At 34.1% G+C, this 15,822-nt stretch overlaps 1 protein-coding gene across 1 annotated transcript in view; it reads right to left on the bottom strand.

The window, feature by feature from the left end:
* Positions 1-1,593: 1,593 nt before the first annotated feature.
* LOC117308720 (receptor-interacting serine/threonine-protein kinase 2-like) overlaps positions 1,594-15,822 on the bottom strand; it is an 18,534-nt gene continuing 4,305 nt past the window's right edge. Inside the window, 8 exon segments of the mRNA XM_073794571.1 lie at positions 1,594-1,846; positions 2,683-2,732; positions 3,800-3,819; positions 3,822-3,957; positions 10,392-10,478; positions 10,900-10,934; positions 11,809-11,965; positions 14,598-14,771. Of these exon segments, the coding sequence (XP_073650672.1) occupies positions 1,680-1,846; positions 2,683-2,732; positions 3,800-3,819; positions 3,822-3,957; positions 10,392-10,478; positions 10,900-10,934; positions 11,809-11,965; positions 14,598-14,771 (826 nt within the window). The 3' untranslated portion in view covers positions 1,594-1,679.

Below are 15,822 nucleotides of genomic sequence, written 5' to 3'. Positions count from 1 at the left end.
GATGAGAGTAAAAAGGGAAAACAATACCTTAATATTTATTATTTTGAAAAGTTTTGATTTTGTGAACCACTTATAAAAGTCTCAGGAACCAACCCCACCTCCAGAGGTCCCTGCACCACAACTTAAGAACAGGTGATATATGAGAATGGAATAGTAGATGTATTTGAGAAACATAACAGAATTGCTAAGTAGAGTTTAGTGCCTAGTTTTAGCCATTAATTTAAAGAGAAACCAATGAATTCCATTTCTGGCCAAGATGAAGAAACAAGGACCAATTCACCCTCCTGCCTTAAACAACCATTAGCCAGACAAAATGCATGAAACAGTGGTTTTCAAGACACTAGATATCAGGCAACAAAGGACAGTGATCTCTAAGTGATAGGAAACAACTGAGGTCAGCCTTATGACAGCCTGACTACCCAAGCTAACTGCCTTGGGAGAGTTTCCAGCTATACTACAGGGTAGAGAAGTAAGGCGGGGCCCAGAGGAAGCTCAGAGTTGAAGAGACAGGGCTGGGAGTTAGGGTAGACGGAGGCAGATAGAGTTTATAGGACAGAGCACCAAAGAGGAGAAGTACACAGAGAACTCCAGAGATCCGCAGAGCACTCCTCTCAAATATTCAGCAGCACTGATCAATGCAGGATGTAGAAGTAAGTAAGCCAAAAGCCATTGTTCTCCAATGAACAATAGGGAAAACCCAGGAAGTTTGTAGAGAAGTACTGCCTAATGGCATGATCTTCAGAAGAGCTAGAGTCTTTAGGGAATGGAGAAGAAATTATAGTTTGGAAGTGGCACTGGGGACAAAGGAGATATGTATTGGGATGGCCAAAAAGTTCGTACAGGTTTTTGTAAGATCTTATAGAAGAAGCCAAACAAACTTTTTGGCCAAGCCAATACATACACACATATATGTACATATATATACACATATATACACACACACACACACACACACACCCTATTACATGGTTCTGGGAGATAAGATGTTAATCCATTATTATAGCAACTTTTGATTTTTTTAAATACAATGCTGATGAGCACTAGACATAAGTTTTGAATGGAAAATATATTTGGTTTTCTTTTTTTAGTTGGAAAGAAGATTCCCAGTCTACAGCTTGTCTTTTCATTTTCTATAGCATCTTCTGAAGTGTAAAATTTTTCAATTTTTTTGAAGTTCAATTATCAAAGAATTTTTTTAATAGGTCTTGTTTCTGATGTCATATATAAGAGCTCTTTGCTTAACCCAAGATCATGAAGTTTTTCTTCTATGTTTACATTTAGGTGATGATTCATTCTACTTCTGAAATAAATCTTAATTCTATCCGATTTTTTGATCTCCAGGATTGGTCTGGAAATTCTACTCTTGCCCTTCTCCAATCAATTTTATACATAGCAGTGAGTGATATCTCCTAAACCTAAATTTAATCATGTTATTTCCCTGAAAAACTCACTTTAATGGCTTTCCATTGTACTTGGAATAAATTTCTAACCTTTTTATGATGATAGTCAACAGCCTCTCCTTACCACTTCAATCTCATCTCATAAAATAAAAACAACTTTGAATTAGAAAAAAAAAACTTTGAGCTTGTCAGCTAACTTTCGTAGTTGTTCAAGGAATATTTTATTTACAGCGTATTTTTTATTTTTGTAATTCAAAAGGCCCAGATTAAAACTGTACACTAACTTAAGAAAGATGGTCTTTCATCTGGATTTTGTGCCCATCCACTTTCTATTAGAGAGATCATAAGTGCTCGATGAGGTATATCAAATGGCAAACTTTCTTCATTAGTGTCAGGTCGATGTCCTTGTGACACACTATACATAATCTGCAAAGGATTGGTGACTTCTGTCAAAACAAATATATTTCATTCATTAGAAATATATTATGATTTAATATATTAAATACATTCTAAAGCCAACCAAATGAACATGAGGGAATCTTAAAATCTTAGGGATAATTCATTACTTCCCTTTCTGTCAAAGGAATATTTAGATCCCAGCTATTGCCAGACTTGCTGCCTCTCGTGGGAGGAGTTTATATCTTCACCTCTTTAATTCTGGGCTTGGCCATGTGATTTGATTTGGCCAATGGAGTATGAAGAGAGCAGAGTAAAACAGAGCTCAGCAGAGCTGAGCAGAACCTAGCAGAGCCAAGAAGGGCCACAGCAACTAATAACCCAATGTGAATGAAAAATGTTTAGTTTGTAAACTACTGAGATTCTGAGGTTGTTACACAGCAAACTGACCTAAATGAACCTCAAAATAAAGAAAGAGACAATATTATCAGAAAACTTTTAAAGTATTCTTCAGTATTTGCTGGTCTTTAGAAAAAGCACTAGTTAAATTTTCATACAAACGATTTTATAGCTGGAATGAATCTTAGAAATAAGAATTCAAAATTCTTAGTTTGCAGATAAAAAAAATGAGGACTTAAGAGATTTAGTGGTTTATAATAGAGTTAATTACTATCAGAACAAGAAGAATCTACACATTTTTCTGATCCTTAATCCAGTACTTTCCATCATACAGTGGATTCACAATGACAAATTGTTGTTTTTCTAGTGTGTTTTCCACAAAATGACTGTTAGGCAGATTTAAAATAAGTGATCTTTATTCAGATAGTTCTTAGTATGACTTACCAATATGATGTCACCTAGAATAAGGAAGTCAAAGTACACTTACCTTCAAAAGGCTGTTTTCTAGATAAGACTTCCCACGTGATAACTGCATAGCTGTTTAAGATAAAAATATACATATAGTACTTTATAAACTATTTATAATAAACTAAAATGGTACTGATTTTAAAAGCTGACTGTGAGATACCATTTTTTAAAGTAATAATGTAGTGAAATGCTGCTTAAAGAATCACTATATAGAACCAAGATGATGAATATTCATATACAGTTTTATTTTGAAAGGGAATTAATTCAATTTGAAAAATTAGGAAATTACTGTAATAAGAACTTGAAGTTATAGGCAAGGATAACTTGTGGATGATTCTTTAACACCTAGATAAGCTATGCCCTTTAATTACATGATTCTATTATTCACACAAAATAAAGAGCAATAAAAAAGGCTGTCTCATGTAGCCCTATTCTATTGACTCTTTTTCTGGTGTAAGTACTGTCTCTTTTGGTAGTGTTAAATGTTAATTGCACTGTTTCCCTCCACCTATCAAGGTCACATAAAAACCCTTGAATATTATAAATTGATAGGACAACAAGATATGCTTTAATAATTTTTAAGGATGTAAAAGTAGCTTAAGGCGAGGCATCAGGACTTCCCTGGTGGCGCAGTGGTTAAGACTCCATGCTCCCAATGCAGGGGGTCCGAGTTTGATCCCTGGTCAGAGAACCAGATCCCACATGCATTCTGCAACTAAGGAGCCTGCATGCTGCAACCCAGGAGCCCATGTGCCGCAACTAAGGAGCCCACTGCTGCAACAAAATAAATAAGTAAATAAATATTAAAAAAAAAAGTAAGGCATCTTTATTTTCACATTTTTAATTTTTAATTTTTTTTTTTGGCTGCACCACACAGCTTGTGGGATCTCAGTTCCCTGACCAGGGACTGAACCTGGGCCACGGCAGTGAAAACCGGGATCCTAACCACTAGGCCACCAGGGAACTCCCAAAGCAAGGCATCTTTAATATGAAAAACATTAACCACTGTCTCTATTTTCACCACACTTATGAGAGAAGCATAAAAATCATACTTTTAAAATGTAGCTTCAAAATTCGGATTGATTAATCTTGTTTTTTAGACAAGGTTAACTCTGAGCAAAAGTAACATGCTGTACCTGTATATATCATGCTTGATATAGTAGCCCTTGATTTTTGTCCAGGTTCATAGTTTTCAGGTGGCATATAGATAATTGTCCCTCCTGGTGCAGATTTACTACTTCGTGATTGTGAGAGGGACATCATGCGCCATTTTGATAAGCCAAGATCTGCCAATCTGGAAGGGAAAAGAGTAATTGAATTTTTAAATTTTCTCTTTAAAAAAGTTCAAGAATTGTTTTTGTTTATATTTATTATATTTAGACATGAGACCAGAGTAAATGCTACATATATTAATATTTTATTTCTATAATAGTCTATTAGTTTCTTAACAAATTGGATTCCATAGTGCTGAACCCAACAACTCTAAAAGCAATATAAACTGACTTGAAGTTCAGCATAATATTACAAATTTTAAAAGAGACTAAGTTTTGAAAACTTAAACAGGAGTATTTTTGCCTTTTATTCTGAATGAGTATATACACTTCACTTTTTGTGACAAGTAGCTTTATATCATGTGCTTTCAAAATTTCCTATACCTCACAAAACTGCTAAACTAGTCATATCTAATACGATTGTCACTGGGTATTGTTTACAACTCAGGTTTCTATGTTCTTATTTATAATGTGCTAAAAATAGTATCCTTAAAGTTTGAAATAAGTAAAATTCCAATATAGTGTAACTCATTATTATATGATTTATGCCTACCACTAAAAGAATATCTGTTAACAATAGTATAATTAGCATATAAAACATATTTATGTCCATGACAAGGAGTGCCTAAAGCATTATCACTGACAAACATTCTGTACTTTTGATATGTCCTTTACAGTTTTACTTCACTTGTAAATTTTGTGCAGATACTATCAATACACAATATCTTATAACTAAGTATCTAAAACGTTCCAATGTTTTTTTTTAAAAGGGAGACAAAAATGTAAGAACAGAAACAATATTTAGTGAACAAAAGAGTATAGGAAAACTCTGAAGACATTTAACTTAAATCACTTAGACCTTCACACGGCACAATTTAGGAGTCAACAGAGTGGAATGAGCTCTATCCAGCACACCATTTGTGGTTCAAACATTTAACTCTTAAAATGTTCACTAGCTTTAAGAGAAGAAATAAGTTATTTAGTGTTTAGATGAATTTGAGATTAAAAAAAATTATGGCCCCACTCCAAAAAGGGAGGGGGTAGCCTATATGAATCCTTCATACAGTATCATAATAAAAGGGTAAGTCTAAGAAAAATAATTAGAAAAGACCAAGAGGAAACATGGTGCCACTACATGAAGATAAGCTGGATTGATTTCTAAAGGCAATATAATATGTGTTCTGGAACATGGGTTCTAGAGCCTTGATTACTTAGATTTACATTCCACTTCTACCCCTTAATTAGCTGTGCAACCTTGGACAAGTTTTCTAATTTCTCTGTGCCTCAGATTACCCATCTTTAAACTGGGGATAATAACATAACACAGGGTTGTACTGAGGATATTAAACTAGTTATTCTAAGTGAAGCACTCAGAACAGTATCTGACACATAGTAAATGACCCCTGTGTGTTAGTATTATTAATGTTTTGTACATGGGAATAAGCCTCTAAAGATTGCTCTCATTCATACAATACTAATAAGCACAGTACATAGTTTCAGGGCCTTTAATACACTTTGAGGTGGTATTAAGACTCTGGGGAACCGTATATCCTACTTACTTCTACTTGCCACTACAAACTCTTATTCCTCCCACTCATTCTCTAAAAGCAAAAAAAAGTACTCCAGCTGCACATCTGCTAGGATAATAAGCATTACTATGAGAAGCAAAGTTTACTTCTGTGCCACAGTGGGAAATGTTAAAAAACAAAAACAAAACCTGGGATGTGGTCCATCTTATACCTGACCCACAAATTGCAAACTACTGGGCTAAATACTGGTTTGAATACAGTGCTGGAGAAAATGTATTCTGAGCTTGCTTCCTTATGTGCTCCTTTCACTTCACCTAAGGTCTTCACCTATGTTCTTAAATCTCACCTAGAAAACTTAATCAGAATTCCCTTTATCAGCTAATTTAGTTTGGCTTTCACATGGAACCATATTTGTCCCCCTTCTCTATTGCAAACACCATATACCAAAGACACGATTCATTAAATCTGGATCTTCCAGAGAAGAAAAAAAAGTGAAGAATATGATGAGAGGAATACAAGTTCCATGATTTCTTGAGGGTCCTGGTATCATTCAGCAATGAAGACAGAGGATAGGAACTTTTCTATTCTATACAAGATCTTAACATGCATTTCAAAGGTAAAGGTTCTTTTTAGCTAAAAAAGATGATGAAAGCAACAAGAATTTACTGTATTAGCACAGGAAACTATATTTAGTATCTCAAAATAACCTATAAAGGAAAATAATCTGAAAAATATATAAAACTGAATCACTTTGCTGTCACCTGAAACTAACATAATATTGTAAATCAACTATACTTCAATTTAAAAAAAGATTAAAATACTAGAGGAAATTAAAACACACTATTCATAAAAATCATCCATAGTCTTATTACCCTACCAGAATAGCTATTTTCATTTATATAGTACTATCCATGTCTGTAAATTTATAAAGTTATCAGTAAGAAGCTATGAGGAATAACTTTAAGTATTCTTAGAAGTTCCACACATGATGGACAGAATAGCTGAGAAATCAAACATGGTACATATAAACATTTATTTCAAATAAGCCTACCACAGGTTCATTTGTATTTAAGGTGCACTAATTGATACTGACCAGCAGATAAACAAATTGAATGTATTCTTTTTAAAGTAGAAAAGTCCTGGTTGATCTTAATTGGTAGTATATTTTTCTTTTAGATACTATGTTTCTGGTTAGCATTCCAGTATAAAAATTTACTTCAAAAAACTGTAGCAAGGTGTGTTTCCATTTAATTTCATTAAGTATTTTAAAAGATTTTTTGCACTTCATTTAAAGGCCCTTCCAAGAAGATAGGTAGATCAGGTAACTGTTACTTTTTCATGAGTCACTGGTAAACTTTGACTTTTAAGGGACATTTATAAAATAAAAAGTAGAGACACACAGGATGCATATAAAAGAGTATCATAATTTATAAGAATAGTATTAGAAAGGTCACAGTTTTGTATGTGTTAAAGCTAATAAAAGTTTAAAAAAAACACACAAAGCCAAACTATTTTAAATTCTATTTATTTCAAAGAAAGACCACGGCTACCCTACTGATCAATGAAAAAGAGAAAGTAGGGATCATCATCACCTATTACTTTGCTTCTGTTTTCTGTATCAAGAATAGTTTCTGGACTGAGATGAAGAAAATAAAGTCCAAGGAGGTTGAAAAGTTTATAAAGGACAAATCTCAGGTCATTTTACATATATTTCAGGTTTAGTTAGAATACTCGCAAATACCTCCATGGTGATGGAGAGGTATTACAGGATACGAGAAAAGCAAATGTCATTCTGATTTTTAAAAAGGGAAAATAATATTGATTTTGCAAATCTATATATTGGCAGAGACTACCCTTAATCCCAGGTTTAAAAATTTAATGAAAGGGTTACTTTATGAGTAATTGATAAAAGAGCCAGAAAGAACTAATGAAAAATTATATTAGCCCAGTGATCAATTTCAGACCTCATGCGACATATCCCAAGTACTTGGGATGTCTAGCACAACACTGTTGCTCCACAAATACTTAATAAAGGAATGACAGACTTCATTTCCTTTTTTGTCAGTAGGACTACTGTCAAAGAGTAAACGTTAAAACAGTTTGTATATTATAAAACAGTCTGAGGTACTTTAATAATATCCTTGACTATTAAATTATCAGACCTATCGGGTATATATAGAAGATCTGGAATTCATTCATTTGTTCATTCAACAACTACTTATTGAATGCTTCTATACGGCATATGCTAAGCAGGTGGCAGTGAATAAAACAGACTACATTTTAGTCTTTGTGAAGCTTATTATATTATAATTGGGGAAGACGGTCAATAAACATATTAATAAAAAATGTTTTGTAAGATGGTGAAAAATACTATGGAGAAGCATTAATCAAGGTATGAGGATACAGAGGAACTAGGCGGGTTGTCAGGGAAAGCCACTCTGATAATGAGGAAGAAAAGGAAAGGGAGTAAGTCATGAGTATGTAACAAGGAAGAATAAATCTGACTCCATATTGGATCTGTTTCTTTTACTGTAACCTTCGTATTCTATTGCTTTTGCTACAAGTTAAGAATGTTGCCTATAGCCTGAAATATACAAGACAGCCCATTCTCAAGGCTCTGACCTTTAAGGGTATAACACTTTTCTAATCATACAGAGATAAAAAGTTACAGAACAGACAATTACATTTGCCTTGTTGGACGTTTACAGGAACATCAAGATCTGACCTACATGGACTGCTGCAAGAACAAAGGAGTCCAAGAAATTTGCAACAACCAACCACATCCTCTCCCCTTTTAGTCTGAATTCTAGCTGGGGTAAGGTGGTTCTTTGGGACACTAGTCCACCACCTTCTTGGTCTACCGGCTTTCTGAATAAAGTTGCTATTCCTTGCCCCAACACCTCGTCTGTTGATTTACTGGCCCTGTCCTGCAGTGAGCAGTATGAACTTGGACTTGGTAACAAGGACACCTGGGAAAGCAGTCAAGCAAGGACTTTTGTAATATTCTAATGGAAAAAAATGGAGAAATATGGGCTGTATAACAGCTCTTTTAGGAGTATTCCAAACAAAATGAATGCTTATTCTCCAAAAGCCCTAATTAATAAAAGGATTGATATTGACCTAAAAGGAGGTTTTCAGACCATGTTGTGTAGCTCCGATTTGAGCTCTGTACTGCTTAATAGTTAATCATGACTTGAAGATACAAAAAAGCAGCTAATTAAATTTGAAGATGACACAAAGCTGGAGGACAAAGTTAAAAATCCTTGGACTACAGAAAAAACATTCAAAAAGGTCTTAAGAGCTGAAGTTATCACCCAAATCTAACAAGATAAACTTTGATGAAAATATCCTGTGAAGTACATGACAAGGAGACATGACTTAAGTAACAATACATTAAAAAAAAAGAAAGAAAGAAAACCTCTCAGTGTTTTTTGTTGACACTGAGCCCAACTTGAATGTTGTTATAGGACTGCCCCCCAAAAGACGAATTAGTAAGGAACTATGAATACGAAGTAAAGTATTTAAGGACGATTCTACATTTATCACACCACATCAAGGGTGTAACTGACCAGGACCCTATGAGGCCTTCCTGGGACAGACCTCCCCCCACATATCTACTGCTTTAGCTCCTCTCTAAAGTACCTAGATAATAGTATCTGATGCATATTTCCTGAGTTTTTCAGATGCTAAAACCACCAACAAATGGAAGAAATTAACTACTTGATGATCATGGGCATGTAATCCCCAGACCTTCTAGCACCTAAGGATTGACCACCATCAACCAATCAGAGAATTTGTGCAAGAGCTGACCACATACCCAAGGTGTGTCCCTTCCTCACCTTGCCTTTAAAAATGCTTTGCTGAAACCCTTTGGGTAGTTAGGGTTTTTTCAGCATGAGCTACCTCTTCTCCTTGCTTGGCCCTGCAATAAACCTTTCTCTGCTCCAAACTCTGACATTTTGGTTTGTTTGACCTCACTAATGTGTTGGCCACACAAACTTGTGTTAGGTATATATGGGTATTTGGATTAGTTTTGAGGATCAAAATTTAAGAGAGATTTAAACACAGATGCATCTAGATAGCACCTGGGATTAAAACCTATGTAATAAGGAAATTGGCTGAAGAAACTAAAGATGTGTAAAGGGAAAAGTGTATGTGAGAAGTAAGGGGATTATAGCTAACTTCAAATCTCAGAAGCACTGTCAGGTGGAAATAAAATTGGACTTTGAACTCACTTTATCACTAGGACCGATGAGTGGAAGCAACAGAGAAGGAGTTTTGACTGATCGTATAAAAAAATGTCACAGTCATTCAGTTACGGAGCTTAAACACTCTCTTGTCACAGGGTAACTGCCTTGGGAGATGAGGGATTGTTGTAGTGAGGATTCAGAGGACCAGCTGATTAGGGGACTAGAATAGGTCACTTCTACCTGTATGGTTCTATAACTGATGAATAGATTTGTCTCTTTTTTTTAAGTAGTATTGAGGCAGCAGCTTGCTTCTCTCTTCCTTTTCCTTCCATTTTATTCTAGGCAGAGGGAGTGCCTTCAATAAAGGTTTATTTTTTCACTTAACTTTTCTCACACTTTTTATATTTATTTTTCTATTGTTCCAACTTCCTTATTACTTATTTGAACATTTTTGGATACTTATAATAATCTTCAATTATGTATATTATTTGAAGTGTAGCAAAATACTATGTAAAAATAAAGTGAGTTACATTTAGTATTAATTTCTCAGCAACTACCTTTTATTTGCTGTCATCAGTTACATATAGGGTAACTGAAATCACTACTGCTCTGGTGCCTTTAGGTATCTAAATCTTATGCTTTATGCAAAAAATTAATTCAAAACAGATCACAGATTTAAATGTAAAACATAAATCTATGGAACTTTTAGAAGATAACATAGAAGTAAATCTGCAATACCTGTGGCTTCGTGAAGAGTGCTTAGACATGACAGCAAAAGCATGATCATAAAAGAAATAGATTACAACTTTTGCTCTGTGAAAGACCCTGTTAAAAGGATGAAAAGAACAAACTTTGGATTGGCAGAAAATTTTTGCAAACTACATATCTGATTAAGGACTTATATCTAAAAAATATACAGAACTCTTAAAACCCAATAGTATAAAAGCAAAGAATCCAAGTAGAAAATGGTCTTAAGATATGAAGAGATGTTTCACTGAAAAGGATATAGAGATGGCAAATAAATAAATAACAATATTCAACATTATAGGAAAATGAAAATTAAGACCATGGTGCTATATCACTATACATCTATTAGAATGCTAGAATAAAAAACTATGAGAATACCAAATGCTGGTGAGGGTGCAGAAAAGCTGGGTCTTTCATACATTGCTGGTGGAATATACGACGGTACAGCCACTGTGGAAAGGAGCTAGGTAGTTTCTTAAAAAGCTAAACATATGCTTACCATATGACCAAGCAGTTACACTCTTGGGCATTCACCTAGGAGGAATGAAAACTTACGTTTGTTCAAAAAGTTGCACAGGACTGTTCATAGGAGCTTTATTGTAATTGCCAAAGACTAAAAATAACCAAAATATCTCTCAACAGCTGAATGGTTAAACAACTTTTGTACACCCATACCATGGAATACTATTCACCAATGAAAAAGGAACCAACTGTTGACACAAGCAACAACTTAAATGGATCTCAAAGGTATTATGCTAAGTGAACAAAGCAGTCTCACAATATCACACACTGTATGATTCCATTCATATAGTATTCTCGAAATGACAAAATTATAGAGATGGAAGACAGGTTAGTGGTTGACAGTAGTTAGGTATGATGGAGGGGAGAAGGTATGACTATAAAGGGGTAGCATAAGTGATATCTTTCTTGTGACAGAGTAGTGCTATATCTTGATTGCTGTGGTGGTTACACAAATTTACACATGATAAAGTGATACAGAACTATATACATGCATTGTACCAATGCCAAATTCCTGGTCCTGAAATAGTACTATAATTATATGTGATGTAACCACTGGCAGAAATTGGGTGAAGGGTACATGGGACTCCTTTGTATTATCTTTGCAACCATCTATGAATCTACAATAATTTCAAAATGAAAAGTTAACAAAGGTATAATCGACAATTTAAATTAAGAACAGAATGACTGTATTTTGAACCATAATTTTACCAATGTCTGTAGTCTAGGAATAACTAACTCACTGCAGCAGGAAGAAGTGGCACTGAATTAGGGGCTATGGAAAAGGCAGAGATATTAAATTGGTAAGATAGAAGAAATAACTAAAAAGTCTTTAAAACTATTAAACACAAGGATGCAGATAAGCTTTTTTTTTAAAAAAAGTAACTACCTTAACGTGAAATTCATTATCCAATAAGATATTCTGAGTCTTCAGGTCATGATGAAGTAGAGGAGGATTCATATTGTGCAGGTAATTTACACCTAGTGCAATTTCATGCAGAATACGAAATCTTAATGGCCAAGGAACATCAGGATATTCATTTTTCCTCATATATGTGGAAAGAAACAAAACTAAAATCAGTGGCCAAATTTATTTCCACTTAGAAAATGAAATATTCCATGAGGAAATATAGTATTAAACTAAATATCTGGTATAACTAAATTCAGGGCAAAAAATACTCATTTTGTTATATTATCAATTTGACGTTATTTAACATCCTTGTATCTTACTTTCCTCAATTATTAGAGAAAATAATGACTTTACAGTACTGATATTTCCTTTTAGTTTATACTGGTAATGCAACTACATGGTATGGGGTCTTTCTTCAGTTGAGACAGTTTTAAATTATTTTTTATCTGTATAATACCCAGACATGTATTTATACTCATACCCATCTTCCCATTCTATGGCTTCTTATCAAATAACTTGTGCCCATGAATGTGTACACACACACACACACACACACACACACACACACACACACACACACACAATTTGTTTCTATTCAAAATTTATATTTTAAATTTCCTATTAATATAAAACCATACTTGATTACGATGATAACCACTGCATCAATTAAAATTATGACCATAATACATTTACTTACTAAGCATTAATACTTCATATTTTTAAATCATATATTTACTTGCATTTCAGCTTGAAAAATTAGCATTTGGGAGTTTTGCTTTTGTGAAGGAGACAAAAATCATCTTCATTTCTAAGTATATATAACATAGAAACATTAAAAATGTAATGTTTTCTATTTCCTGGTACTTACAAGTGACAGTCATCTGAACTTTCTTAAATGTTTTCTGAACATAAAAGTTAATACAGCTTCCCAGGAGAATGAACATACTCAGAAAAATTAGATAATTTGGGAATATCCAACTATGAATCAACAGGGACCATGCCACTGGGTACATTTTACTAAATAATATGAAAAAGTATGCTTCCACTGAGCTCAAAACTGTTCTTAAGAATTTTTTTTCTGCAGATGGGTCAGCTTATAGTTCATTGATTAACTAACTTGGCAGGGGAGTGGCTCAAAATACTTGTCTTTACATAGTATTTTGATTTCTTTCATCAATCTTTTGTGAGGTTGGGGGAACGTGCTTCAAGATAAATCCTGACCTAATAATACAGGACACCAAAAGAAACACAAAACACAAATGTTCAACATTACTTCCTCTTGTATACACAGATTCCCATCCCCTTGAGTAACTGAATCTTTTAATCTTTAAAAAGGTAACTTTTTCTGAAAATTATATAGTTTAAAGAAGTAACAAGGCCTCTCTGCAGTATAGTGCTATATGGAAGCTTTTGATCATGGAGAGGAAGGTAGATGAGAGCTCACTATGTATTTTATGATTCCTTCCAGGAGTCAGCAATCCCCCTGTAGGAGGCTCTAGAATTTCTAATGGGCTCCAAATTTGGGTACCAGAGCATCTACTGTGGTGCTGGGGTATGGGAAGACAACAGTAGAATTTATGCTTATACTCATTTAACAAAAGGAAACTGTGTTTAATTAGTATTTGTATCTTACTTGCTGTGTTGGTTACACAAATCTTATACACTGACACTAGTTACTTTACTCTGCCTTTGTTTCAGATGGTCCTGTCACAAACAGAATGTGTTGTATCCCGAAATACAGAGGAAGTCACTCCATGAGTGGTGACAGTGGCACCCATTCTCTCTTGTTTGCTTATAGATCACTGTGATGTATCAGAATTTAGGAGTGTTCAGTGACTAGATTTTACAGATTATGTTACTACTCAGTTTTAACTAAAGCACCCCTCACAAAAGAGACCGAGTTCTTTAAAAATATTTCTTGACAGAAACTGCAGGCTAGAGATAATCTTAGTAATATGAGAGCAAGCAAACAACAATAGATGGATACACATATTTTGAGAATGAGGACACCCCCCACAACCGGGCCATATTTGTTTACTGATGGGCTTCACAATTAAAGCCAGATAACTGATACCTTGGGAAAAAGGTACATGGCTCATGCCATTGTCTATTATTGGAAAAGCTCATGTATTTGATACTCAGATTTATTTGGTCTATTAATTCAGAACTTTATGAACTGGTATTATTAACATTTAATTTGAACCCTACATTGTCTTTAACATAAAATGAAATCTGGCTTAAACTAACAATAAATTGTATGGTGTGCAGAGTTTATCTTTTCTCTCTCCTGTTCCTCTCTTACATATACATACATGTGGATATTCGAATTCAATGTAAACCTCAGGAAGAGTAACCTAAGCAAAATAATCTAGGTCACTTAGAATGCAGGGTCTGACTCCACAGTTTTTTTGGTTTTTTGGTTTTTTTTTTTGCGGTACCCGGGCCTTTCACCGTTGCGGCCTCTCCCGTTGCGGAGCACAGGCTCCAGACGCGCAGGCTCAGCGGCCATGGCTCACGGGCTCAGCCGCTCCGCGGCATGTGGGATCCTCCCGGACCGGGGCACGAACCCATGTCCCCTGCATCCGCAGGCGGACTCTCAACCACTGTGCCACCAGGGAAGCCCCACAGTAGTTTTAACAACACAAAAGAAGCCATAAATGGTGAAGTTTTTCATTATTCTTATTTTGATTCATCTATATATCCCTAAATAATCTGATCATTTGTAAAACGAAAGTACTATATAGGTTGAATAACAGAATTATAATGACTGAAAATGTATAATACTTACCCTATGTAGGAGTTCATTTAATGACCCATTTGGCATGTATTCAGTAACTATTCCCCAAAATTCAGGCTCATTGCAAACTCCCAAAATTGGAAGACTGTAACTAAATCTAGCTTTGTGTAAAATTTCAGCTTCTCTTAAGACATCATTTCTTTCACTAAAGAAAGAAAACGTATAATTATTTCAAAGTAAGGAAAAATACACAATTATCAAGCCCATAAATATTAATTAATCCTGGATTTTTTCATTCATTAGCTTTTGACCTCATGTAAATTATGCAGCTTCTCTTAGTTTCTTCGTGTTTAAAGTTGGGATAATATCTACCCTATATATTCCATAGGTCTGTTTAGAGACCAAAATACCTGTATAAGCCACTGACAGAAAAAAGTGCTACATACAGATTATTATTGTACTCTTCTCAGGAAAGGGAAAGAATACCATGTTTAAGTTTATAAAGTCTATATTAGAATGATAGGTGCTTGAACTAATTACATTAAGTTTATGTTGTATTAAAATGATCAAATTTGATTAGACTATTATATTAAATTTTATGGTTGCATACCATGTAAAAATTTTCTAAATATCCTGAATATTAAAACACTTAAATGTTGTAGATTTTAATGACTAGATGATAATAGTTGCATAAGGGTCAATAATGCTTAGAAATTATATACTGGAACACAGGAAAAGGACACTGAGAACAGGTAAATGCTTAGAATGGATCCCTGGGCTAACTCTGGATCCCAGGTTCATTTGATTTTTCATTCATAAAACAAATAAATATTGAACATTTATTATGAATAAAGAACTGTGCTCAGCATTATGGAGACTAGTAAGTTTAAAAAAAACAAAAAACAAAACACATAGTCTGTGACCTCAAACTGTCCAGAAATCTTTTTAAGAAAAATAAGTACTCACTGTGGTCTTGATTTACACTTCTCCAATGATTAGTGATGTTGAGCACCTTTTCATATACCTATTGGTCACTTGTATGTCTTTGGATGTGTTAATTATATTGATATTGGTAATTATTCCATGATGATGTATATGTATAGCAAATAATCATGTTTTGCACTTTAAATATATATGATTATATTTGTCAATTATTCCTCAATAAAGTTAAAAAATAAGAAAAGCAAAAAAAGAAAACCAAATACTTAAAATATAAGGCAGAATATGATAAGCGCCATCAAAAACAAGTAAATAAG

This window comes from Tursiops truncatus, chromosome 17, assembly GCF_011762595.2.
Source record: "Tursiops truncatus isolate mTurTru1 chromosome 17, mTurTru1.mat.Y, whole genome shotgun sequence".
NCBI classification, from domain to species: Eukaryota; Metazoa; Chordata; class Mammalia; order Artiodactyla; family Delphinidae; genus Tursiops; species Tursiops truncatus.
This window is presented reverse-complemented; position numbering and strand designations above follow the sequence as displayed.